We start from the raw sequence: 25,200 nt of genomic DNA, 5'->3' as shown, positions 1-25,200 counted from the left end.
GCAGCGATCTGGAGCCCAGTGCAGGTCTCTCATCTCCAGTCGGGTGTGAATAGGCAGTGAATCAGCAGTATTATATCTCTGAGCCAAGAAACAGAATATATTGCTGAAAGCTCATTATTTTGGTGTGTGTTCGTGTCTAACAATGGGATGATTTTGGGAATATTTAGACGGAACAATTTTTGATTAAAAATTCTTTTTGTAGTGGCATGCAGGATGAATTACAGTCTGTGGGCACTGCAGATTAAATGCCTGTTGCGGGGAGCTCTTTGGAGCTGAGCCCACAAAAAGGATGCATTATGCTGCAAACTATTAAATATTGATTTCTATAACGGTCTGCAGGCATCAATGAATTTAGCAATATGCTCGTAAATAGAATGAAAAAGATTAATACCTCGGCAGAAAGATAATTACAGATAAGTTTAAATAATGACTGTGGTGCAAGGTAGGTATGTACTACTGTGGAGGACTTCAGCTCACTGTTGGGTACCCAGAGCCACCCAGACGATGCTGTCACCTCAGATGTTTGCAGCTCAGGTTTTCAAAGGTCCTTGGGCCAGGCTGCATGCTGGGTGTTTGGCTACAGAGGGGTGTTTGTACGCAGCTTGCTTCCACTTGCAGTGCTGGGTGTTTTCCTGGCAGCACACTCCTGCCATCCCAGCTAAGCACAGTTTAGCCTCTCGAGGAAAGCTGTTGCTTGCACGGCGTTTGTGCCAGTGATCTGTTCTGTACAATGGTTTAGAGAAGTTGTCACCGGAGTGTTTGCTCTCAGTATTCCGTGTGGAATTACTTCTCCAAAGAGATTTGCAATTTGAATTTGTCATTACCTACTCTGTGTAAGTATTTTAGAACAATGACTTCTTCCAGAAGAAAGGAAATGGATTTTGTGTCTTAATTTTGTTGGAGGAAAGGCAATCTTCATACACTATTCCTAAGCATCGTTTTGACAACCGTATGCAGCACGCTTTTGACTTACTGCTTCACTTTGTTCAAGAGACAAAATTAGTGCTCTTCTGCAGATGTTAGTCTTTACATTTCATTAGGAAGGATGGCAACATCTGGGCCCTTAGGCCAGTAAAAGCAAGGAGGCAGCTTTAGCTGCAGCTCACGGACTTGTCTTGCATTTTGAGATGGATGCAGAGCAGCAGGAGTGATGCTGCTCATCAGTGCATCTCCAGGCGAGCTGTTATTGGCGCTGAGAAAATGTGTGCTATTGACCTCAAATTTGCAAAATGCATGATTTTTAGAAGGAATTTTAAGTGCTCACGAGAAGCTTTGGTAAAGAATGAAGTTGGGGAATGAGTCTGTCTGGTTTGTTTGCTCTGTGTGGTATGTGACTGAAAGCCTGGGTCATGCAGTCTGTCTTTGTGACCAGACTAATGGCATGCAGATATGTGGTCCATTAGACCTCCCACCTTGAACATTACTTGTTTTTATATTGTTTTAAGGTACTTCAAGGATGTTTGTACAGCATTAGTTTTTGTTGTGCTTTGCTTTATTCTCTGTGCTGCAGTGACATCTGAGTCTTCTAAGACCTGCATAAAGGATGGCACAGGATATTGCCCACTGACATTGTGGATGCCTTCTCCCTGGAAGCATTCAAGGCCAGGCTGGATGGGGCTTTGAGTAACCTGGTCTAGAGGGAGGTGTCCCTGCCTATAGCAGGGGGTTGGAAATAGGTGATCTTAAAGGTCCCTTATAACCCAAACTGTTCTATGATTCTGTGATTGCCATCCAGTTGCAGTGTGTGTAGTCCCAGAGGTAGGATACTGAAATGCTGGATAATTGTAGGCTGCCTACCACTGTCACAGGGCATCCCAGCTGGACTGAAAACAACCCTGTAGGATGTGCAGGGCAGCCCCATCCCATTATGGATTTATGGCCTGGTATTTCTGAGGATAGTAGCACCTTAGTGAAAAGCGAGGATGTGACAGTAGGTGAGTCAAATGGATGCTTTCCAGTTCAAATGTGGCATCACTAATGGCACAGCTTGGAAAACAAACCTGGAAAAAATCCTGGAAGTCCTTAGGTTCTGAGACTGCTCAGAAAGCTGTGATTGCTGCTAAGGTCTGTTAGCTCCAACTGACTGTCTCCAGAACCATATCATTTCAGGTCTTGTGGGAAAGCAAAGCAGTGTATGACTTTTTTTCCTAAGTTTTTCCTATTTTTTTAAGGCTTAAAATGAAAAATTACCTATTCCAGCCCTCAGTCTTTTTTAGCTGTCATGAGATGTACTTGGATGGCAATTGCATGCAGCTCATGGCTGCATTACAAAGCTGCTTCAAAATAGGTAACTTTAGCTGTTGTCTGAATAATTTATCAACTTTTTACCTGAGTTTTATTGCCAGCATGAGACCCTATGCGGTCTTGTGCTTGTGCTGTGGATATACCTATGAGCAGAGGAAAGGAGACTGTCCTTCCATCTTCCATGTAAGCAGCTGATCCCCAAACTGGCAGAGTCAGTAATGCCAATTGTCAGCTGCACGAACAAATGTGTAACGGTTGTATTTTGCATCAGCAGTTTTTTAGAGCAAATTGCTCATCGTTTCCAGCAGTTGCTTTTGAAAGTGCATTCCCTTCTCTAATTTCTTTATCTTCAAGTAATATCTGCAGAATAAAATTGCAATGCCAACTTATGCTTTATGGTTACTTCAATTACGTGGTATGTAGGTGGTAACTAACTCCAAAGTGGACAGATTAGTTGTCTGTAGGAGGCAGGTTTAGCTGTTACTGATTTCATTCTGATCATCCTGTTTTGAGACAGCATATAGTTAAGTGTGGGTTTTTAAATCATCATCTTCGGTGTCAGATTGGTGTTACTATTGAGTATGAGGAGATTAGAAAGGACCAACTGTGTAAGTTATAGCTGGGACAAGGCTGTGCATGGCCTGTTTAAACCTTTCAGCTTTGATAGATAGGAGCAAATAGAAGAACAGAATACTCTTGGGTAGAAGACAAAATATTGCTGGAGAAATAGTTGATCCTGGTGGTCAGGAAGCACAGAAAATGTGAAGATGGACATGCACCTGGATCTTAATGTATCACAGTTCAAGTTTGCATTGTGTTTGCACTGCTGGTTTTATAGTAGTCCTTATAAAATAAGTGTTGTCCTGTGTGTCATTAACACTCTCAAGGAGTTCTGTTTTTGTAACGCATGCCAAATGCATGTTTCATTTAGTCCACAAGCGAGCACTGTTACCTGATTTTCTTTCCTTTGTTTCCTTTATCCAGCTGTTACAGCATCTGGAGTTGGAAACCATGCAGCTAGAAGCCTTTCTGGAGTGGAAGCAGCTGGAACCGGTTTACTGGCAGTGGATGGTAATTAAAGTAACTTTAAAGGGTGCAGCTTTCTTGACTCTAACCGATAGCTGACCACTTACAAAGACTTCTTTCCACAAAAAATGCTGAGACACATTTGTTAATCAGCACTTGAGAAAAGGAAATAAGGGTTTGGTAAAGAGAGGAACGTGTTCTTAGTTCTTCTTCATCCCTCGGTTTTCTTCAGTAAGACTCACTCAGCTAAGCTGAGGAATTGCAGGGCAGAGTAGCAGAGCTTCATAAAGTTAATACAAATGAAAATGCTTGATCTTCATCTCTTTAATGTTTTTAAACATAGCAGTCGTACATTTTGTTAAAATTAAATGGGTTTTCAGAAGAGGGACTCTAAGCTTTATTGCAGACTTGAGAGCAACTAAATTTGCAAGCAGCTGATACTGAAAACAACTTCATTTTTTCCCAGCCAAATAGTGTGTTCAAATTGGCAATTTCCCCTTGAACTGTGTTGAATGATCATAAGAAAATCAATAAGCCTTTCTGCGCGCGTCTTCGGATTTCTCAAGTGAGCGTAAACGGCAGCATCCATCTCACTTCTCTCTACAACTTCTGTCCATTTACAGTGGCTGAAAATAATTCTTCAGAGCACTTCATTAGCTGTATGAGTTTACAAAATTTTGAGAATCAGTGAGCTGACTATTAATTGCCCACATGCGTTGTCCTACACTAAAAACCAGGCAGAGGAGTGTCAAAGTACCTCACCTGTCTTGAAGAGTACTTCCAGTGCAAAGCCATTCGAATTGTCATTGGTTATGTAATGGTTTTTGATTTACTCATCTACCATCTTATAATTGTTTGGAAAGCTTCAGCTCTAGGATAAACCTACCTCCAAAGTCATGCTGGCAAAATATAAGGGCAAGTGCTATGGCATTTTGGTGTTCCCACCTCAACCACATAATGGTGTGGGGTGTACTGCGGTGGTTACTGCTTGCGTGCTTTCTGGAATTAAGTCCTAAATAAATACTTGCAAAAAACCTGGCCAGCAGATCTTTTATTTAATAAGAACTGAATGCGTAGGTGTCTTTGTTCAGCAGGATGGTGATGGTTGTGTTCCTGTGTACTGTAGGTTTTATGAGGATGAGATGTGCTTTGAAGATGCAGAAGTTTTCTCTTCCCATTTTTACCTATATTTTCTCTTGCTGATCTGATGCATAGAATGATTCTTGCATAATTACTGCCCTCCTGGCAGTTGTAGAGAATGTTAGTAATGTATTCCTGATAAAGCTTCCCTGTGCTGATTACTGAACGCTCTTACACTGATGGGCATGTCTGCTCTGCAGCCTTCCATCTTCGACTGTGTCTGCACCTGGATGCACTGAATTTCCTTACTCTTAACCTTTATAGGATGTGTTCACTGACCATCAGATTACAAGCTTATTTGCAGTTATTTCTGGCACGGTGTTTCCATTCCCTTTGCCCCATGCCTTGATTTATGTGGGAAACCCAGCTTCTCTGCTTGGATACAGATGCACTCTGGGATGTGGTAGAGCATGGGTGATTTTAAATGAATTCTGAAAGATTCGCCCACAAACTATGAATGTATCCTTCAGCTTTTGCAAATGGAAAATGCCTGACTGACTGCCTGACTGGGCTCCCTGGCCTTTATGGGGATCCACCAGCTAGGCTCTGAAATTGGGATGTCTCTTGCACTTAGCTTTGCCTGATTCAGCAGCTGAACTTGCATGTTTCTGTAGGAAGACAGCTATTTAGTATCTCCACATCTTTTCATGCTTGCTTCTTTATTATTTTTTTATTTTTAAAAAGTGCAGCAAGCTGTCAAGAGAATTTTCTTCCATGCTGTCTTAGTTCTGGGTTGTCAGAGGATTTTAACATTATTAAAAACAAAAACAACCACCAAAAAGCCCACAATTTTTCAGAGTTGGTAGAGCAGACATTTCTGCTAAATATAGGTGCTAGCCAGTTTTCTGAAGTTTGCTGCTAATGATACTTCCTCACTAACTGAAATTGATTGCTTTTAGTTGTAGAAAAGGCAGCTTGTGATGCTTGTGGGGATGTGTGGCTCTGCCTTACACCCCTCCCTATGCTGGGGTACAGCCCTGCTCTCTGTTGCTGTCCTGATGCCCTTCTCTCCTGCTTCCCCCCATTTTTCTGCCTTTTCTTTCTGCATATCCTTTGCTGTTCTGCCATCCGTTTTCTTCTGTGTCGTCATGTGTGCAATGCTGGATGCAGAGAGTTGAGCAGAAAGAGACCAAACAGACTCCTTGAAGGCAGCAGAGGCTTCATTATCACCCCGTGGTTGTGTGGGAGCCCTCGACTGCCACTCTTGCTGCTGAACTGTGCAGCAGCACCCTGGCTGACAAGGGTGGGGATGCTGGCTCTGAGATGTGACATTTACAGCAAGGCAGAGCAGTGGCCTTAGGCCAGAGCATGGCTTGACTGTGGCAACAGGAGCAACTGCAGTCATTTTGCTCTAAAATTCTCTCATTTAATGAATTTCAAATTTAAAAGGAAAAAAAGCTTAGTGTTATTGCTGTGCAGACTGTTAGGCTGTCAGCGGTTTGTGAATGCAGCAGAGCTGCTGCTGTCTTAGAAAGGAGGATTTTCAGGGTGTCTTTTGCCATTCTTGGCTCTCTTGCAAGGCTTCTCCTCATATCAGCCTAAAAACCTCTTGCTGTGAAGAAAGCCAAAGTTTTGTACCTACCCGCATAGAAAAAAGACAGCGAGAGAGAAAAATTATTCCCATCCTCTCTACAGCAACCTTCTATTAAAGTGAAGGCTGTTAGCACGTCACTGCCTTCCCAGTTCCTGTTTCTAGGCTAAACAAAATTGGTTCTCATAATGCCTCCTTGTAGGCCATTCCTTCAACTTCTGATGGCTGTTGCTGCTCCAGTATGGGATTTTCTATCCCATTTGTCTGTGTTTAACTTCAGGTGCCTCACCCGTACATCAGTGTTACGGTCAGCTCTCTTCTATCACAGAGACTTGTGTTTATGCTTTCTAAGCTGGTGCTTGCATTTATCAGGATGACAGTGGTGACGGGTGATTTTACGGCATCTCTACCAGCAGTGCTGCTGCTGAGCCAGTAATTACACCTATGTTTTTGCCTTGCCCACATGTTGACTGTGCTGCTTGACTGCTGAATTTGCTCTTGCTGTTTTCAGATTGCTTCTCCAGTTTTGAAAGGTAATTTTGGATGCTACTCATGTCCTTAAAAGAGATTATGATCTCTCCTGTTTGATGTTTTCTTGATAACAAAATGGGAATAAATATTTAATACCCTGAGTGAGGAGGGCTGGGTCTTTCAGTTATCCTGTTGTGGCATGAAGACTGTTTCTTTGTTATTTATGCACTACATTGCACAGGTACACACGTTTCAAGGACTCTGATCTTATTTGGTGGTGGGTTTTTTTTTTTGAGTTTCAAATAATGATTGCTATTTCTGAAGGCAGCTGCACAAATCATCGTAGAGTCAGTGGAACGGTCATGGCCAAGCAGAACTGACAGAGCTGGCCAGCCTGCAGCAGGGACCTTGCAGAGTTCCTTGGCCTTGGAGAGCTGGATGTGGACATGGGTAGGCTGTGGGTGTCACAGCTTGCTATGGCACATAGCTGATGGGCAGTGTAAGCACAGTGCTTGTCCTGGTCATCGTTTTGTTATATAAAGCCATACAAGTAGAGTTGACGGGGAAAGGGCTTACGCAGTGCTTCTGCAGTATTGATGGTCTTTGTCCCGAAGTGTTACTTTATGCTTTAGTAATAGCAGTGGAGAGCGGCTCACAGTATGCAGTGCTTTCTGAAATAACCTAAGTTAGCAGTATAAGTTTTCTGTTATCTTACATTAGAGTGAGCTAAAGAGGCTCTCTTAAAATACTTGTGGGTTTGCAGAGCTGTATCCTGAGACAGCAGCAGTACATTCCTCGCCATGGGCTACTGGGGGAAGAAAGAGGGGAACCATTTTAGCTCCCTGTTGAAAAGAAACTTTTGTTTTGTCTTTCAGGAAACCGTGTTAGATAACATGGCTGAAGAGGGAAGCATGCACACAGCGCGGGACGCTCCCTTGGAGACCAGCAGGCTGCAGGAGGGGGCCACGTGCTGTCCCTGGGCTAGCAGTGTGACTGCTCAAATCGACAGGTTGTCTGGGGAGATGACAGCTCTCCACAACCAGCTGTGTGAGCTGGTAGCATCCCGAAAGTCTGCCTGGTATCAGAAGGTGAGGTTTGGGGCGGCTGTCGCGATGGGTAGCAACTTCTCAGATCCTTTATTTTTCAGCTCTCTTGCTACATCCCATCCTAGGGCAGCCTCCCTGTTGGTGCTCTGTGTCAGCCTACAATTGCTTGTCTGTTTATGCCCACAGCATGCCAGGTGCTCTTTCAAACACAAAATAAGCGTCTGTCCCAAAGAGGCAGTGTGCTGAAAACAAAGTGTTCTTGCATTTGGAAGGGAAGGTATCAAAGGATAGGGGTTACAGAGGAGAGAATGAGAAGAGGAGGAAATTGCAGCAGCCCCTGGAGGGGGCAGAGGCAGCAGACTGAAAGCATCTGTAATGGTTGCAGTGAGGAAAAAGAAATAAAAGTTAGGTATTCACATGGAAGGGAGGGTGGGAGAAGCCAGAACTTGTCTTCTTTTGCTGAGTTAGTCTTTGAAACTCCTGATGGGGGAAGGAATGAGAAGGGTTTGAAACCTGTGAAGTGAGAGAAGGAATGGAGTGCAAGTTTTGGTGCAAGAACAGACTGGCTGTGGGAGGTTGGCTGAGGAGGATGGCAGGTGATAGGAAGGAAATGTACATAGTGTTCACTGGTGTAGAGATGGGGGGGGGCACAGGGAAACACCCAGAGAGGCACTGGGGCATAAATGAAGGAGCTGTTAATGTAGATGTGAGAGATGAATCTGAATATTAGCATGCTGATACAAGGAGAAGATCCAACAAAGATGCAGGCATGAAAAGTAGCATTTTTTTATGGTCATGAAGGAGAAAGAAGGTTATCAGAGAATCTACAAAACCAGTTGGTGGAAAAGAAGTGAAAAAGAACATTTGGGTCAGGTAGAACAGCAACAAAACTCTTTGTGTCACTATTTCTTATCCATTTTAACTTAGAATGGTAAACTTTTTTTTAGGTTGAAGTGTGGGTAGTTGGGATTACAGATCAACTGACAGAATGAAGGGTAGTAGTTGAAAAGAATCTGGCATGGGAAAAAATGTATGGAGAAGAGCTAGACTGCTCTTCCACTGCAAGGATAAGGGCCTAGTAGGGTTTGATTGAGCAGGGGCAGGCAGGAGGAGCTGCTGCTTCATACTGAGTGGTATGGCAAAACAGTGATGAATGTTGCAGGACAGCACAGACTTTGAATTAAAAAGTAAACTTTCTGCTGTGTGATTTCCAATATGCTCTGACTCCTTTTATGTATGGTATTATACGTGCCTGTTAAATATGATGTAGTAATCACACTAACTTTTTATGCTTTAATTTGGAGATGAAGTCCAATAATGTTTACTGATGAATTCTGCACAGTGCTTTGAAATAGTTGCACTGATTGGTTCTGCGATGGTTGGTCAGGTTCCACTGTTTCCGAGATTTACAGAATGTCATTTGAGTGCACAACTGTGGGGAACAAATGGAGTGTGTCTTGGTGTGTTGTTGAAAGGAGAGTTTGTCGCAAGTGCTTCCTCTTCTGCATCCCCCAGAAGAGAATTGTTTTGTAACACTGCTACATGACAGCATTTTGGAAAGCCTGGGGGTCAGATGGCTCTCCATTAATCCTCCTTAAATCAACTCTTCTTTCTGTCAGCAAAGCTGCCTATGTGGTGCTTTCTGCCTGCAGTCTGCCTTCTTTCCCCCAGCCGAGATGCTTGCTGAGTGCAGGCTGCTCTATCAGTTGTGCTCCCTCCAGTCCCTTCCATGAAGAAATAAGCTTATCACATCTTTCCTTCTATATTCTTTTTTTAGTCAAACAAAGAGAAGTTACAGCGGTAGCTAAAGTGGTCATTATCTCTAACTTTATATCTTGTGATAGTGAGGCATCTGGAAATTATCTTGGCTCACACAAGCATGCCCATATGAGGGACAGTACGGATTATTATAGCTGCTGTGCCCACTGCATTGTACTTCATGAGAACCGTGATAATCTACCAAGTAGTTACGTTGGTTGTTAGCAATGTGCCTGGTGTCTGTGCCAGGCAATTGAGTAGAAACTATTCTGAAGAGCAGAACTGAGGACATGTGATTAGATGTGATATTCTGGGGAAGAGACAACCGTAGTTTTTAAAGAGAGGAATCACAGATCTAAAATCTGCTGGAGCTATTGAGGGACCGCTGAGCGTGCGGGCAAAGGAGGTTGGGTTGGCGTCATCCACCTGCATTTACAAATGGCATTTGATAAAGCTCCTGGAAGGATTCTCAACTGAAATAAACTGCCCATGTGAATGTGTTTCTTCTGACCCTTGAGCAGGAAGCAGAGAGTGGGTGTCTGCAATCAGTTTGCAGTCACCAGGGGAGCCTCACAAGCCCGTGCTGCTGTGTGTGATCGGAGGAAGGAGCAAGAAGCCCAAGTGAAAGGATGCTCAGTCACTGGGAGCACGCATGAAGGACATCAGGAAAGGATCGTTGAGGGCCCTTTTGGAATGATAGAATGGCTTAGGTTGAAGATTACCTTAAAGACTGTCCAATTACAAGCCTGCTGCCATAGGCAGGATCGCCAGCCACCAGATCAAACTGCCCAGGATCCCATCGAACCTGGCCTTGAGCACCTCCAGAGATGGGGCATCCACACCTCTCTGGGCAGCCTGTGCCAGCACCTCACAACCTTCTGAGTAAAAAAATTCTGCCTAACAGCTGACCTGAGTCTTTTAGTTAAATCTTCTGATTTAAAGCCATTCCCCCATGTCCTATCACTATCGAACCATAAGAAGTCAATCCTCTCCTGCTTCTAAGCTTCCTTCAAGTACTGGAAGGCCACAATGAGGTCTCCAGTGGTACTCCTTTGTGGTACTGAGTAATGAAGTGATAAAATGCCAGATAAAATGGGACGGGAAATAAATCTGAAAAAAAAATGCATCAGAAGGAAAATCATCATTTTATGTCTGGTTTTTTTTTTTTTTTATCTGGCCATTGTGTTGTGTGAATGAGCTCTTGGGGTTTATAGCAGTAGTTCTGTGAAAATGTCAGTGGCGGAAAATAGCAAATTGAATCCTAAGAATTATAAGCAAAGCAGGCAGGAGAAAGTGAAATTTAAAATATTTCTATCAGTGTTCGGTACACTGTGTGTAGTTCTGGTTGTTGTCTGAACTAAAAGAAAGACACGATTGAGCTGGAAAGGCATAGAAAGGAGAAATGATGATGACCCAAGCTGTGAAAGGGTTTCTGTGCAAGGAACATTTAGTGGGTTTAGGGCTCCTTGCTCTGCAGGGGAGGCAGTGAAGGAGAGTATCACGCTGGAGCAGGAGCAAACAATTGTACTGTTCTGCTGCTCCTTCGTTCTCATGACTGGGCAAGTTCTTGAAGGGAAAAAATCTGTTGTTGAGCAATAAATATAAAAAATGTTCTCTGGTCAAGGAAGCCCTTCAACCAAAAACTGCTGAAGTTCAGAAAGTTGTGTCTTCCAGTGAGATATGGCTACGTATTTGTTTGGTCCTGAACTTTTCTTCTTGCTACTCGCTGCTGAACTGTGTTGCAGACAGGCTGCTGGGTTAGGTGGGCTTTGAGGGGTCTGTAAGGTAAAGATGGAAAGACTAAAGTGAGGAATTTTCAAATACCAAGAGGTTTCTGTGGAGGAAAGAGATTTTTTTTCCTGTGCTTTCCATGAATGGGACAAAAATGTGCTTAAATTACAACACAGATTTCTCAGTACGTATTAAAGAAAGAATTTCCTTGGAGCCTCTACTAATAGGTTATGCAAATATCTATCAGGGATGGCTGAAGAGGAGCTGGGCCTGCTGTAACACTGTGGGTTGGGCTTGAAACCTGAATCTGTGATTGCCTGATGGATTTAGGATAAGATGGTGGTATTTCAGGTGTGTTAATGTCAGTGCTATGCCACAGTGTCTGGTTTGCAGCACTAAACATGACTGCTTGTTATTCAGGATGTGGTAACAAGGCAATGTATCTGTTGGTTTTTTTTACAAGATTAATAATTTGTACAGCGTGATTCTGGCAGTGAAAACTATCAATCTTTAATCTTTTAAAATAAAGTTATTTTCCTCAGGAAAACGTTTTCTTTTTTTATCACTGCCTGCCCCCAGCTCTTTTTTCTCTCTCCAGTTTTGTGCTTGGAACGACCCTGAAACCATTTTCCTTTCAAGGATGTTGATTGAAGATAACTGAATGTTGCTGTGGGATTTGGGTGATTCGTGAAACCCTGATTAATATGACATTTTAACTGATACCCATCTGCAGGCAGAGAATTGTGTTTGGTATCTTGGAGGAGAAGAGGTGTAAGACATACCTATATTGGCAGAGGTGTGATCTGAATATGTGGCTTTCTTATAGTTAGCTCTGCTCTTTTCCATTCAGCCCTAGGTAAATAATCAGTTCTTCCTGGATGACATTTTGGTAGTTAAGCTTTAGAAATGTTTCTCTGTTTGAAGAAAAAATGTAACTGAAGAAGTATCCGAATTTGAAAACAGATCTTGTTTGTTTGTTTGTTCCTTTCAAAATATTTATTCTCTAGTCCTGTGTTTGAGGGGGAACTTGATTTCAGGATAAGTACTCTGTATCCAGAAGCTGGAGCATAGAGTGCGTGACTCCAAATGAGGATCCCCCCAGTTTTAATCACATAAATGCTCACCGAGCTTCTGTTGGAGCCTGTGATATTGTAACATGGGATCTTGGTGTTTGCTAGGGTTTAAAAACAAGCTAGACTCCTTTCAAGTGATGGTGTGATGGTGCTTGCTCACATGTGCATCTCTGAAGCATGGCTGAGAGAGAATCAGAGCCATTAAACTGAGTTTAAACTGCTCCCTCCATGTTTGAGCCCTGTTCCAGCTGTGCTGGGCTCCCCATGCCTGAGCACAGAGCACTGGGAGCTGATGGGAGGAGCTGTGGTCCTGCTGCCGGTGCACGGTGAGGCCTAACCTGTATGAAAACCAAGGCATGGGCAGTGCCTGAGTGTGGGTGGGAGAAGCAGAAGTAGCATTTCCCTCCCTGCATGGCTGGTGGGGCCCAGTGGGGTGTATGCTGGCTACTCAGTGTGCTCCCCAAAACAAAGCCATGTTGCTGCAGCCTGAAATGCAGACTCGTGGCAAAGCAGCAGCTGAGCTCTTGGTGGAAAGCTCTCTGAAGCTTTGTCGAGAGCCCTTTTTCTTTTTGAAAGCAAATTGTTCCTGTTTCATCTTGTCTGTTTTTGCTGTTTATTCGCATTCTCCAGGCTTTCTGCTAATATGAAGATATCAGTGCAGCGAGTGGTTAATAATTACACAGGCTGTGGGGATGCAGGAAGCAGAGGAGTGCTGGGGATGGTTCAGAGCAGTCAGCATATTCCCTGCCCCGGTCCCAGAGTGTTGTTGTGCTCCACTTTGAAAACCTCCATCTGGAGCATCGAGCAGCTGTCAGTGGAGCTTTTCATGCAAAAAGGAATTGAAGAACTAGCAGGGCCACAAGAGCAGCTTCTGGGAGTGTATGGTTGGCTGGGCCCAGATGCCTGCGTAGGGGAGGAAACCCAGAGAGATCAACAGTAACATCCATCAAAGGGAGCAGTGGAGGACATGGACGGGAGGGTGGCAAGGAGGGACGGGGCTAATGGCTTTTATGTGTAGTTTGTATTTCGTTAAATGTAGGATTACATTTGCTGCTGATGGAGCTGCCAAGGTATTAGCAGATTTAGGTTATTAGAAAGCATAGACCTGCTGTAAGCAGTAGAGGGAGTAAGGTATTTAAGGGATGGAACATTTCCCCTATGAGGACAGGCTGAGAGAGCTGGGGCTGTTCAGCACAGGGTGGAGAAGGCTCTGGGGAGACCTGGGAGCAGCCTGGCAGTATCTTCAGGGGGGTTATAAGGGGGATAAAGATTGAATCCTCAGAGGGTCTGTGAAACAGGACAAGGGAAATGGTTTCAAACTAAAAAAGGAGAGATTTAGGTGTTTTTTTAATAAGGAAGAAGGTTTTTACAATAAAGTTGGTGAGATACTGGCACAGGCTGCCCAGTGAGCTGGTGGACGTCCCATCCCAGGAGACTTTCCAAGTCAGGCTGGATGGTGCTCTGAGCACCTGATGGACTGCGGGGGAGTTGGGCCAGATGTCCTTTGGGGGTCCATTCCACCTCAAATGCTTCTACCATCCTATGTTCATGTGTACATTCTCTTGTTGCTTGTATATTTTGTTGTGCTGCTTTGTCAGACATTTTATCCGTTTTCTAACTGTTTCTGCCAGTTTTCTAATTGTTTCTAACAGAACAGACTACTTGCCTTTGGTAAGTGCCCATGGAGCCTGTGGGATAAGACCCAGGTGACAGCTGCAGGAGGCAGTGAGCTCTGCTCTGTGCTGTGGAGGGTGAAAAGAGGCCATGTCTGTGCTTCTCTATTCTCCACAGCAGGATGTGATGTTTGCATTAGCCCTTAGTTAGCCTGGCTCAAGTCTGGCATGTAAAAGCATCGAGGGAGTCCCTGCACAAGAGCAGAGCTGGGAGGTTTTTGAAACAATCTTGTTCACTTCTGAGAACTTCATCCCTTCACTCAGATTTGAACAGTCAATGCTAAGCTTGCAGCACACAATCAGATGAAGAAGATAAGCATTTATTCTTTGTTTGCAGATGTAACTTGCTGTGCAGATTGCTGAATGAGTGCTGAACCGTGTGAGAAAGACTCCGTACCACTTGCTAAATCAGCAAACTGATTTCAAACACACAAAAACTGGAACTGAAAATAAATCATCCCACCTGGCATTTTTCGTGGGGCTTATATTTTCTAAAGGACTCCAGCTCCATAGGGAAGGCAGAAACATTAAAAATCAGAGTACTGTCTCCTGTTTTGCATGCGGAGCTCTGGGGTTTGAAGTGTGGGTGGAATTTTTTCATGTTTCCCAAAAGATGTGATTTTCCCTTCCTTTGCCAAAATGCAGAATGTTTGCTCAGGTGACAGGATCAGTTAAGGCATAATCGATAAGCAGTGTTAATATTTTACTCGTGTTATTTACCGACGTGTTGGATACCGACCAAGGCAGTGAAACATGCAGTAAATGCAGCTGAAGAATTATACTCCAATAAATTTTAGATGAGCTTTATTTAACAATAAACTGTAAAAAACCACATTCCGACGAGAGAACGGGTTTTGTAGCCACTGTAAATGTTTTAGTGCATTTTTTAAAGAAATAAGTGCAGCACTTATGTTTTCACACTTAAAAGCACATCAAACACGGACAAAAATTAGGAGCGTCTGTAGGGTTCAGATGTGCAACGTGTGTGAGATGGTGGCTCCCAACACTGCCTTTATCTTTTGAATGTGAAAAGCTGTGGGGATGATGGGTAGGGATTTGGGGTCCCTGTGGCCACAAAGTTGCTGGGTCTCTGGAGCTGAGTCTGTCTGTGGTGATGCATCCTCCTCTGCCAGGGCTGCATCTTGGGGGCGTTCCTGCCTGATGGAGACTGTCTTAAACACTGCAGTCGGTGGCTGTATTTTAGAGCAGCTCTGCCTGGAGTGCACTCAAGGTGTTTTACTGAGCTTTTCTGAGTGAGTTTTTGCGACAGTAACTTCTAGAAGGTATCTGGATTGCTTTTTACAGCTCAGGGCAGACCGTCAGGATGAGTTCTTCCTCCACCAGCAGAAGTTGTAAGTTGTGTATTCCCCAGTACTGCTCGGTTTCTGGATGAGTTGATAGGAGCTTGATGCTTTTGGGAAAAGGGCTGTTTGTACTGATGCTTAACTGTGAGTTTCTTTTTTTCTTGAAACCTTGGCCTTGTCCTCCCAGCTGTCTGCCCTGAAATCAAGGGTACTTGATCATAAGAGAAGAAAGTTTACTCATTTCTGTGTCTGTCCCTTGTGCTTGTAGAAGAGCTGACATAAAAGGAAATCTCTAATTTAATATTGTCAGTTCTCTTCTTCCTAGGCAGAAATGCATCTAAATAAGGCCTCAGTGCACTTCTGAGTTCAGAACTCACTACTTTTAACTGCTTGTCTTGTCATCTCACTCCAATCCTTGAGAGCTGTCAGACTTTGCAGGCTGTAGCTGCAGGGCTCAGCATGTGACTCCTGGCAGCACCACGATGGCCATTCAGGCAACTTTGTGCCCACTACAGCCACTGCTCACCAGCAAAGCTGTAAGAAACTCCTTAAACTGAATGAGTTTTTGTTGTGTTGGGTTGCTGCAGTGAGCTTTGCTTCCTCTGAAGCATGAGTCCAAGCAGTGCTGTGTGTCCTGGCGTGGCTGCTTTCGTGCTGAACAGAGTGATATGGCTCTGCTCGTGTAGAGTGCAGCCTTCCGAGCCCAGCAAGTCACCTACATGTGAGAAGGTATCTCCTATCAGCAGTGTTTGTCTGCTGCCTGAGATAAAAATTGGGAAGAACAAATTGAAAAATAAGTGAGCAATTTATTACGTGAAGCAATACTTGTCTGCTGCCTTCCTCTGAAATTTGTCGCTGTCAGTCTTTTTCAAAGCCCTTTTGCAAGTGTCTGAATTACTTAAGCTGATGTACTGTGGTTTTCATTTAATACTTTTTCGGTTTGTGCATGTTACTGTATAAGATTTGGTGATCTTCTAATTGAATTTAATTGATTAAGAAAGTGTAAAGATAAAACTAGTTAGAAACAAAAGGCTAGTCTGCTAGATGGGATTTCTTTTTTGCTATTGTAAGTACTAAAGACTTAGAATTCAGAGACAGAAATGGTTCCCCTTGCCCAGAGAGGATTGTGTGCCATGTGGGATTTTTGCAAGTCTGAACTTCATCTCTTTGAGTCACTGCTGGAGAACCTGCAAGTTTGGTGTTCCTGCCTGGAGCTCTCCTGTCTTCACAGCATTGTGGGACCACGCTGAGGGGTTTGCCTACCTTACAAGAAGCAGCTGAAGAGCTTTAAATAGTCCAGTTAATGTTTGAGGATTTGTTCCTGCCTGGTTCTGCCATCAGGGTTGCTTCAAATACTGCGTTTCGTTTTTTATTCCTATCTGTTTTTTTCCTTTCGAGTTCAGTACTCTGAAGTTAAACACTGGCAAAGCAAACTTTTCCTGCTAAAATCCAAGGAACAGATCGTTCAGAAAATATCCAGACAACGGGAAGTGTTCTTGTGAGAGGCTTTCCACCCCGCTCCCTTCCTCTTGCCTTTAGGTGCGTCCTTTAACAATCCCACCCTGCTGCTGCCCACGCGGCCCGTGGGCAGCTGAGCGGGGTGTGCTCAGCAGCCTCACAGTTTGGTTGCTTTGGGGCCTAAGAGGATTAATTTCCCTCTTGCTTTTTCCTGTGCAATAGATACACACAGGCTCAGCAAACAGGCACTGCGCTTATCACTTATGTGCTTTTGTGTTTCACGCTGATATTTGCAGGTTTGCTTTGCATTTTCTTGTAAAGACCCTGGAAAATCTTACTGGCATTCCTTTCCTTTTCTCTTAGGTCTGTGTCCTTTTCTGTTATCTGAAGCTCATCTGATTTTTCGGACTCCTATCCATGTGGTATTTTGATTCACGATGTCTAATACAGACTGGATGCTGCCCTGAAGTCTTATGAAGTGCTTTGCTTTACTGTTGAGTGTATGAGGGGGGAAAGAAAGCACACAGCAGCAGTGTCTGGAAGGACTCTTGTAGTCGTTCTCGTTGAATGCAGCTATGTGCATCTGTGATATTAAACTTGTATTTTTAGTTTCTCCCCAGAGGACTCCTCCCGCAGCTGAAAGCTGGCCTTCTATTGCTAGATAAAGTAGGAGCATTGCCGCTGCGGCTTCCCTGTCAATTTGTTTTGCACTGACAATAGGTGTGCCTGGGAGCTAGCATTTGAATGGTGAATGGTCTTGCTTAAAATGCATAAGATGGAGATGTATACATTCCTCTGTAATTGCAGGAAATTGCAAATCCGGACGAAATTTGGAATGCAGCTGCTTGTATAATTACATCTCCTGTCAGTTGCTGTAGCTCAGCTTTACAACCCTTCTAAAATGCCTTGGTAGTTTGTGGTACAAATAATGCATCCATTAATATTACTTTGATATCGCCCCTTTTGGGTTATTCTCCATCATTTCCAGAGGCCTAAGCTGTCTCTTCTTGCTGAACTCATAATGAATGTGAGAAATCAGTAATTATATTAAGGGGAAATGTTACTGCTAGCTATTTGTTAAGCCAAAGCTTTGAGTTTTTATTAAGAAATAACTATTTGTGTACCTCAAGCCAGTTGGATCTGCTTTACAGTTTCAGGTGTGGGATATGTGCAAACGAGTGGTTTTTCTGGCTTGTGAAACTAGGGGCTCATTGGAAAGGTGTTAAATTATTGGTAGCTAAGTGGTACTGTCTGCTGTTGGTCATGACCACCATGACAATTGCAAAGTGATGGAAAAACTGGATAGGATTATGGGAGGGGTAATGAAGGAATTATTCTGTCTCTTCTGGAGAGGTTAGGGATGTGGAGCCAAACCAAGGCGAAGTTGCTTCTGGATGATGTTCTGTAAGTTCCTAGGCAGAATTGGAGTCTGAAGGCACAGGGTTTATTATAGGTGAGCAATGGCATAACAAGACCCAGTGGTTGAGGCAGAACAGTTTTAAGCCATTAGGTGTATTTTACTGCTGAAATAACATTGTGATAGAGTAGGGTTTTGATCAAGTAGAGCTTGTGTTTAAGAAAAAAAGTGTTTTTCTAAAGGAGACCCTGTAACTTACCAAATGTAGTAGAACACAGCCAAAATTACTGGGTGAGATACTGTAGCCTGTGCTATGCAGAAGGTTAGGCTACTTAAGCACTTCATTTTGACTTTAAATCTGTAAATGCATGTATGCATTACTATTAAATGGGCTATTTCAAAAGAACATCATGTCTCTGTGTGTACAATCAAGGATCACACAAGAAGAAGGGAACCTCATTTAGGCAGGGCAGTGTGGGAAGTGTTCAACTGTTAAAATAGAAAATGATGGTTTCCAGAGCTTTTAACTGGTTATTCTTCAGGTCATAGAAATTGCTGCAGAAAATTAAAAAACCTTGAAAGCTTATAACAAAGAGGCTTGATTCAATGAGACAAGCTTTATAGAGCTGCAGTGCTAACTCTATAACTTCCTTAGAGGTTTAAAATTACCTTTGGGCAAGTTGCTCTAAGATATGAATTGGAAATTAGAATAAGGTGCTCTTTTTATAGTAAAACACCTGCTTTACTTGGTGTTGTAGTGTTTCCAGAATAGGTGATCACAGACTGCTGTCACTGTATTCTTGTTTTTCTACATGAGCAGCAAGTGCCTTTATTGAACACTGGGGTTCTGGTTTTTTGGGTGGGTGCTGTTCAGCAAATGTTTGAATTTTGCAGGGTTTGCAGGGCTGTGTCCCCCTCCAGTCCTATAATTTTTACCAGAAGATGTGGCAGCTGCAGGAGTGGAGTCTCCATCACTTTGTGTGTTCACAGCATGCCTTGGGATTGTGCCCTTTACTCTTTCTCTGAGGCCAACTGTTCCCTGCCTACTGCTATGGAACCATACCCCTAAGTGTGGTTGTTCAAAAAACACTGGTGTCTTTATTAGAAGAAACTAGTCTGCTAGCCAAGCTGTTCTTCCTTGTTGTGAAAGACACAGAATAAACAGTTCTGCAAGTTGGCTGCTCTGAGGTGTGTTTTCAGAGGGCTGGATGAGCTGATGAAAGGGGTCGGGCGATTATGTCCCTGATGGCAAAGGCAGTAAGACTCCGTCACTTGGCTATTGCAACCATTCACATCTCCTGATTTCCTTTGGGTTGGAGAGCAAAAAGACGAGATCTGAGGTTTTGCTCTGTTTGTTCCTGTGGCTCTGAGCACAAGGAGCTTCCTCAGGTGCGTGACTGAGTGGGGCAAAGCGTTCCTTTGCTTTGTGAGGCTGCTTTCAGGTTGCTGCGTGAGGTTGTGCCAAGCTGAGATACTGGCATCCAGCACTGGGAAGATTGCAGCTTCAGTTAGGTCTGGGAAGGACTTAAATAATGCTGTGTGCTTATCTAGAGGTTTTACAACATCTCTGTGGGATGCTGTGCATTTTGGCAAAGTTCTCTCCTAGAGTGTTCACGTCCAGCTTGCAGCTTAGCAGAAAAAAGAACAATTTCTGCATCATTTTTATTGCGCTTCTCATTAGCGAGCTGTTAAAACTCTGTGAGGCAGAGCGGCCTCTCGGGGATGTTTGAGCCTCATAGAATGAGACATAAGCTCTGGGAAGCTCATTACCAGCAAGGTGCAGGCAAACGGGAGGGAGCTGGGGAAACCACAGCCATTAGGAAGGGCTGAGTTTTGAGCAGCGGTGAGCTAAATGGGTTGTGCATCTTCAGCAGCTGACGGAGTCAGACCTCTCACGTGGCAGGTGGTTGAACACTGAGACCATCCCCATGGCGGATCCATACAACACCCAGAGGAGGTGAGGCTGGGTATTACTTTTCTGGCTATGAAATGCTGAGGTTCCTAATCCTTTGCAGTGCATTTGTTTAATATAAAGTGGTCTGTTGAGGTTGTTTTGCCATGTGGAATAATCATGTTCTCACAAATGGAAGACAGCAAGCTGTTAAAGAGCATTGATTATAACTGTACAGGAGGGATGGTAGTATTTTCACAAGTCTTCAGGATGTGAAGAGTAAAGAACATTACTGGACGGCGACCCCAAGAAATTTTTAACTTTGTCTACAAAGAGCATCAACAGTGTTTGTGAAGACATATGGGGTTACAGAGTTTACCTTTACCAGGAAGAGCAGTGCAAAGACTAAACTGAACTGGCTCTCCAACTCTAGCTTGCCTGGTATGACAGGAATAAAGCTTTGCTGAACTTGTTCTCCTATTTCGTATTCATTAGTTGGTAACTTTCTCTTACTAAATTCACCTAATGTTGTTCCAGGAAATGCTGGTCCTCTTCACAGAAGACAGCATGTGCAGTGCCTTTCTGATGCTGTGTTTCCCTGGCTGCTGTCCTTGTCCTTACCCCTGCTCTTGCTTCAGTACAGTAATTCCTACCTCAGCAGTTTCTGCCATGAGTTAAAACTCAGTGCTGTAAGGAGCATGCTCTTCCATCTTGTGCCTTGCTCGATGGATAATAAAATTCTCCATTTCTGGCTGGTGTGAAAACCTGCATTTCAATAGGAATACCTCATACAGCCCTAGTGGTGTTCTGCCTGAGTTTAATGCAAAAAAATAAATAACATTTTGTGGACTCTGCTTAGTAATTCCGTTCTGCGTAAGTAACTGGAGATTTTCCCCATCCCGCATTCCAGTGTTAAATCCACTCTGTGCAAACTTCTCTTTCCATTTATTCGTTGGCAATGGGGAGCACAGATAACACGGAATTTATTTTTTCTGTTTTGTTTCTTCTAAACTGTTGTTAGAGAACTGAAATGTGGATATTCTTGTAGGCAACAGCAAGAGGTGCCCTGGGATTCTGTGGGGATTACGATACAGGGGGACTCTGGGTTCTTGGACAAGGGCAAAGATGGACTTCTCTCTGCCTCGGCTCTACTCAAATGCTTTAATCAGCAGAGGACTCCTTTAATGGATGGTTCTGCATCGATAAAGCCTTGAACAAGTTTGGAAAAATTCAGAGCGACTTACTCCTTTTCTGACTTGATTGATTTTGTTGATCTTTGTTGAGGATGGGGAGGGATAATGCATCAGAAGACTCTGGAGAGGATTAATTACTTGGCTGTAAAACACATGAAGATATTCTGATAAAAGACTTGGAAGGAGTGAATGAAGCCCTGGCTGTGCTGGTGTCAGTGGAGAAGTTTAGCAGTGACTTCATCTCTGACTGATCTCTGGTGTCCCCCAGCTTACAAAGAGCTGGTCAAAGCCCTAACGCATGAGATTCTGATATCTTAATGCAGATCTGTGGGTTTAAAATCCCGAGGAGGGAGGAGTTCAGCTTTACCCCTGGGCAGGGATGGGAAGAATGGAAGAGGTGTCATTAGTGCTGAGCTTGACCCGAGCTGAGCTTTGGCCAAAGGATTCATCCTTGGAGTGGCAATGGAGCGTTTCATGGTTCATTATCCTCGCAGTAGGCAACAATGTCTTATTCTGAAGCTGAATATCTAGTTCATGTTTCCATCCATTTGATCTTCTGATGCCTTTGTCAGCAAAGTCTGGTCTCTCACCTCTATCTTTTTGACTTTTAGGATCTAAAACAAGTTATGTCTCTGCATGAGTGGAATAGTTGGAGCTCTTGAAGTCATACACTATAAAGCTTGTTTTCTGGGCTGTGAGTCATTGAGTGACCTGCCTTTGAATCCTACTCTGTTTCCTTTTTGTTGGAAGTTTTGCTGTTTTTCAGCTGAGCTGATTTGGCTGCTGGCTGCTGTTGCAGAATGCTGTGAGGCCGCCTTTCCCATTGCTGCTGGGTATGTGGGCCTGCTTGTGGCCCCAGTCCTGGTGCTCTCCACACCACCCAGGACCTGCCTGGGCTTGGTAATACAGCAGAGCATTTTCTGCTGGGCTTTGGAAGTTGGTGGGACTGATGGGAGGGGGCTAACAGTAGTGCTGTGAGAGGGCAAAACAGTGGAAAAGTGGAGGAGGGAGAGGGCTGGGGGGTCTGCTCTGTGGACTGCCCTTCCCAGTTCCACCTACAGCTCTCCAGTGATCAGCATGTGTTGAACTCCACCAACCATTGCCTGGAGGCTGTGTACAACGTAATGTGCTGTTAGACCAAGAACCATTTCTCTGAAGGCCTCAGTAGGGAACCTCTTCTTATGAATGTTTCCCCACTGACAACTACATTTTGAGATGAGTCACTGAATTTGCGTTTAATTCACTTGTGAAATTGGCAAGGCAATTACCATCTTGCAAGTTCTTCAAATCAAATTGTTAGTGAACATTAAATAAAGTGCTTTGGAGAAATCCCAATATATACAATTGCTTTTATCCAGACTATTCTGTCACAGAAAAAGCTTTGTTTTATTGGGCCTATCTTCAGTGAAAGTGTGCTGCCTGTAATTCATTTTGTTCTTAGCCTATGCTTCTTTGTCTCTGCTTCATTATTTTTGTTTTACTACTTGTTACCCATAATGAGAATGAAGGAATTGCTAGCTTACAGTTGCCATCCCTCCTCTTTCACACTGCCAAGCACAGAAAGCATTTGCAAATGGAATTAGTGCCATTAGTCACGAAGCAGTTAATCTGTCCTGCCAACGAGGTGGCTGACAGCATGGTGGTGATGAAGGTCACTCTTCTGGGTCCCCCTTTGTGCTCTGCATGTTATTCTCTGAAGCAGAGCCCACCCCCTCCATGGTGAGAGGGGAGAATATGGAGCCCTTGTGTGTTAGTCATCAGGGCAGGGGTTGCTGAGCTGAGAAGCTGCCAAGAAATGACCACAGGCAGCTTTTTGGTCTCTGGTACTGCTACCTGATAGAAAGCATGTTAGCTTAATTCAGTTTCTGCTGCTGTGCACTTGAGTTTACACTCAGTTGGCTCGTGTCTCTTTGGTACAGCCCAGTCCAAACATGACATTTTGTGTTGCTTTCTGGCATGAGAAGTTGTTCACACAAACCTACCATACTCTTCTCTTTTTTTAATCTCCACAGGTGAAAACAAGAGAGGAAGAGCTACAGAAAGAGGACTTCTGTGCCATCCTAGGAAAGATACAGGAAACAGTGGAGCTGAAACTACTAGGTCTTTTGAACCACAGTGCTCCAAACAAAAATAAAATGCATGGGTCGTGCAGGCTGGTGTTCAGAAGCAAACATTCTGCCAGCAAAACAGGTTTTGGTGGATCTGTATCCAAGGAGCCTGTTCCAGCTGTCAGTGCTACAGAGGTGATCAGAGAACTGCGGATGAGAGAGGCCAGCTTACAGAGAGAGCTGAAGAAGCTGAAGGGTGAGTGCAAGCAGAGGTTGGACGAAATTGCAGAGAGGTTGGACGGAGTGATTTGTATCTCTCCTTGAAGAGATAAAGCTGGACTCAGAGGAACAAAGGAGCAGGCTTATTTGATCAGAACACATTTGTGCAGTTTGGCATGGGAGAGTGCAAGATGAGGGACCAAATGTTGAGCTTTGATGTTTAAGCCTGAGAATCGTAACTTGATTCTGCTTTGTGACTTGCACTGGGGCCATAACCTCGGTGGTTCTGCCTGCCTCCTCTTTATTGCTAACCTTGCCAATTAAATTCTGCAGCAGGCCTTAGTGGGAGTGTGCTTAAATCTCCCTTTTATCTTTTAGATGTTTAGTTCTTCTGCCAAGCACTGGCTCTTTCAGAATGCTCAGCTGCTAGACACAGCTTACTTTGAGGCTGCAGATTGGAGTACTAATTGCATTCAACATTTTCCAGCAAGTGGAAGTGTTCATTAGTCAGAAAAATCCAGGTACTGGAGAACATACAAAGCACCAAAGCTCAGAGTATGGCAAAGTATGCTGTTTTAATTCGTCTGGTTTCCATATTTGTGGCAGCTATAAGGCAGCCACTGTAAAGAAAAACGAATGCCTAATAATAAATAAAGCAGCAAGCTGACTTCATTTACTGGTGTGATGCACTTCAAGCAATTAGGTTCTCAAAGAGAACAAACTGGAAACCCATTGACCAAGTTATGAGTCACAGCGAGGTAACGTACTGGTCTGCTATCGGAAGTTTCTCTAAGAAGAATGACCCTTCCATGCACGAAGAGGCTCCAAGCTCTTATCTCTGGAGTCTTCTTTCCCTGGAATATGCAGATGCTTTTCACTTGGTGTGCATTTCCTGCCCTTTTCTGCTTTGCTCTCACTAAAGAATGTTTTTATATGCTAGCTGCACGCTCTCAGGAATAAATGAAAAGAAAGCAGTTTGATTTCATTGTGAATTGCTGTGAGCAATGGGCTTTCCTTGGCCTGGCATTGTCTGCTGTTCCAGCTCGCTGTGTTGATGGCCATTCTTGGCTCCTGCCTCAGCTAAATGTGAGGAACCTTTAAGGATCTGTCCAGGCACTGGTGTGAGTGCTGCTCTGCAGGCAGCGATGTGCAGGTGGGCAAGGCTCAGATCTCCTGGTTTCTTCAGCATCAAGTCAAGTTCAGAGGCTTCCAGACCCTGCAGCACCCATGCTGGTTCTTTGCCAGAAAGAGTGGCAACACGGACATCGTTGGAGAGCTGTGTGTGGAGGGCTGCTTCTTCCTGAGCATTTCCAGTCTCCTTCAGGTTTGATACAAGGACATTTTCATGTTGTTTCACTTAGGTTTAAAACACTGCTCTCAGAGGATGATCTGTTCTCATGGGATGTACAGCAGGGCAGGGTGGACGGATGCTCTTTAGCTGAGAGAGAGCTCAGATTCAAGTGGAGGACTTGCTCGTGGCTTGCTCAGCCTCGTGCTGATTATCCTCTGTACAGCTTCTGCTCAGAAAGAGTGGGGAGGCCCAGGGAGGTGGTGGGGTCACTGTTTGTGGAAGTGTTCCAGAACTGTGGACATGTGGCACTGAGGGACATGGTCAGTGGGCACGGTGAGGGTGGGTTGGTGGTTGGGCTATCTTGGAGGGTATTTTCCAGCCTTAACTATTGTATGTGTCAGCACCTCCAGAGCTGCTGCATGTGGTAGAGTGCACCTGACATTGAGCTGTAGTGGGGTCTGATGGCAAAGAGGGATCCCAGGTGTCTTGCAGCACAGCATGGGGAGCCCCATGGCAGCCAACCCTCCTGCTACAGGGCATGGGGCTGACCCTCTGCTCCGTGCTCTGCTCGTGTCTCTCTGAAGCCCCTCTCTGCTGATGGGTTGCTTCTAAGCATATCCTTAGGGAAGTATTTGCATGACTTTGCATGTGTGGTTTCTCATACAGCAGCATGGAAGTGTTAATGGAAAAGCACAGTTTAACCCATTTCTCTGATGCATTTGGTGCTTGCTTTCCCAAACATCTTG

General features: G+C 44.1%; 1 protein-coding gene across 1 annotated transcript in view; it reads left to right on the top strand.

The window, feature by feature from the left end:
• TEDC1 (tubulin epsilon and delta complex 1) overlaps positions 1–23,952 on the top strand; it is a 61,561-nt gene extending 37,609 nt beyond the window's left edge. Inside the window, exons 6-8 of the mRNA XM_065744136.1 lie at positions 3,229–3,315; positions 7,288–7,500; positions 22,909–23,952. Of these exons, the coding sequence (XP_065600208.1) occupies positions 3,229–3,315; positions 7,288–7,500; positions 22,909–23,268 (660 nt within the window). The 3' untranslated portion in view covers positions 23,269–23,952. The remainder of the gene's footprint in view (positions 1–3,228; positions 3,316–7,287; positions 7,501–22,908) is intronic.
• The last annotated feature ends 1,248 nt before the right edge of the window (positions 23,953–25,200 follow it).

The sequence above is a fragment of the Cyrtonyx montezumae genome, unplaced genomic scaffold, assembly GCF_038088225.1.
Source record: "Cyrtonyx montezumae isolate F1298 unplaced genomic scaffold, pur_monq_1.0 scaffold_1, whole genome shotgun sequence".
In the NCBI taxonomy this organism is placed as follows: domain Eukaryota; kingdom Metazoa; phylum Chordata; class Aves; order Galliformes; family Odontophoridae; genus Cyrtonyx; species Cyrtonyx montezumae.
This window is presented reverse-complemented; position numbering and strand designations above follow the sequence as displayed.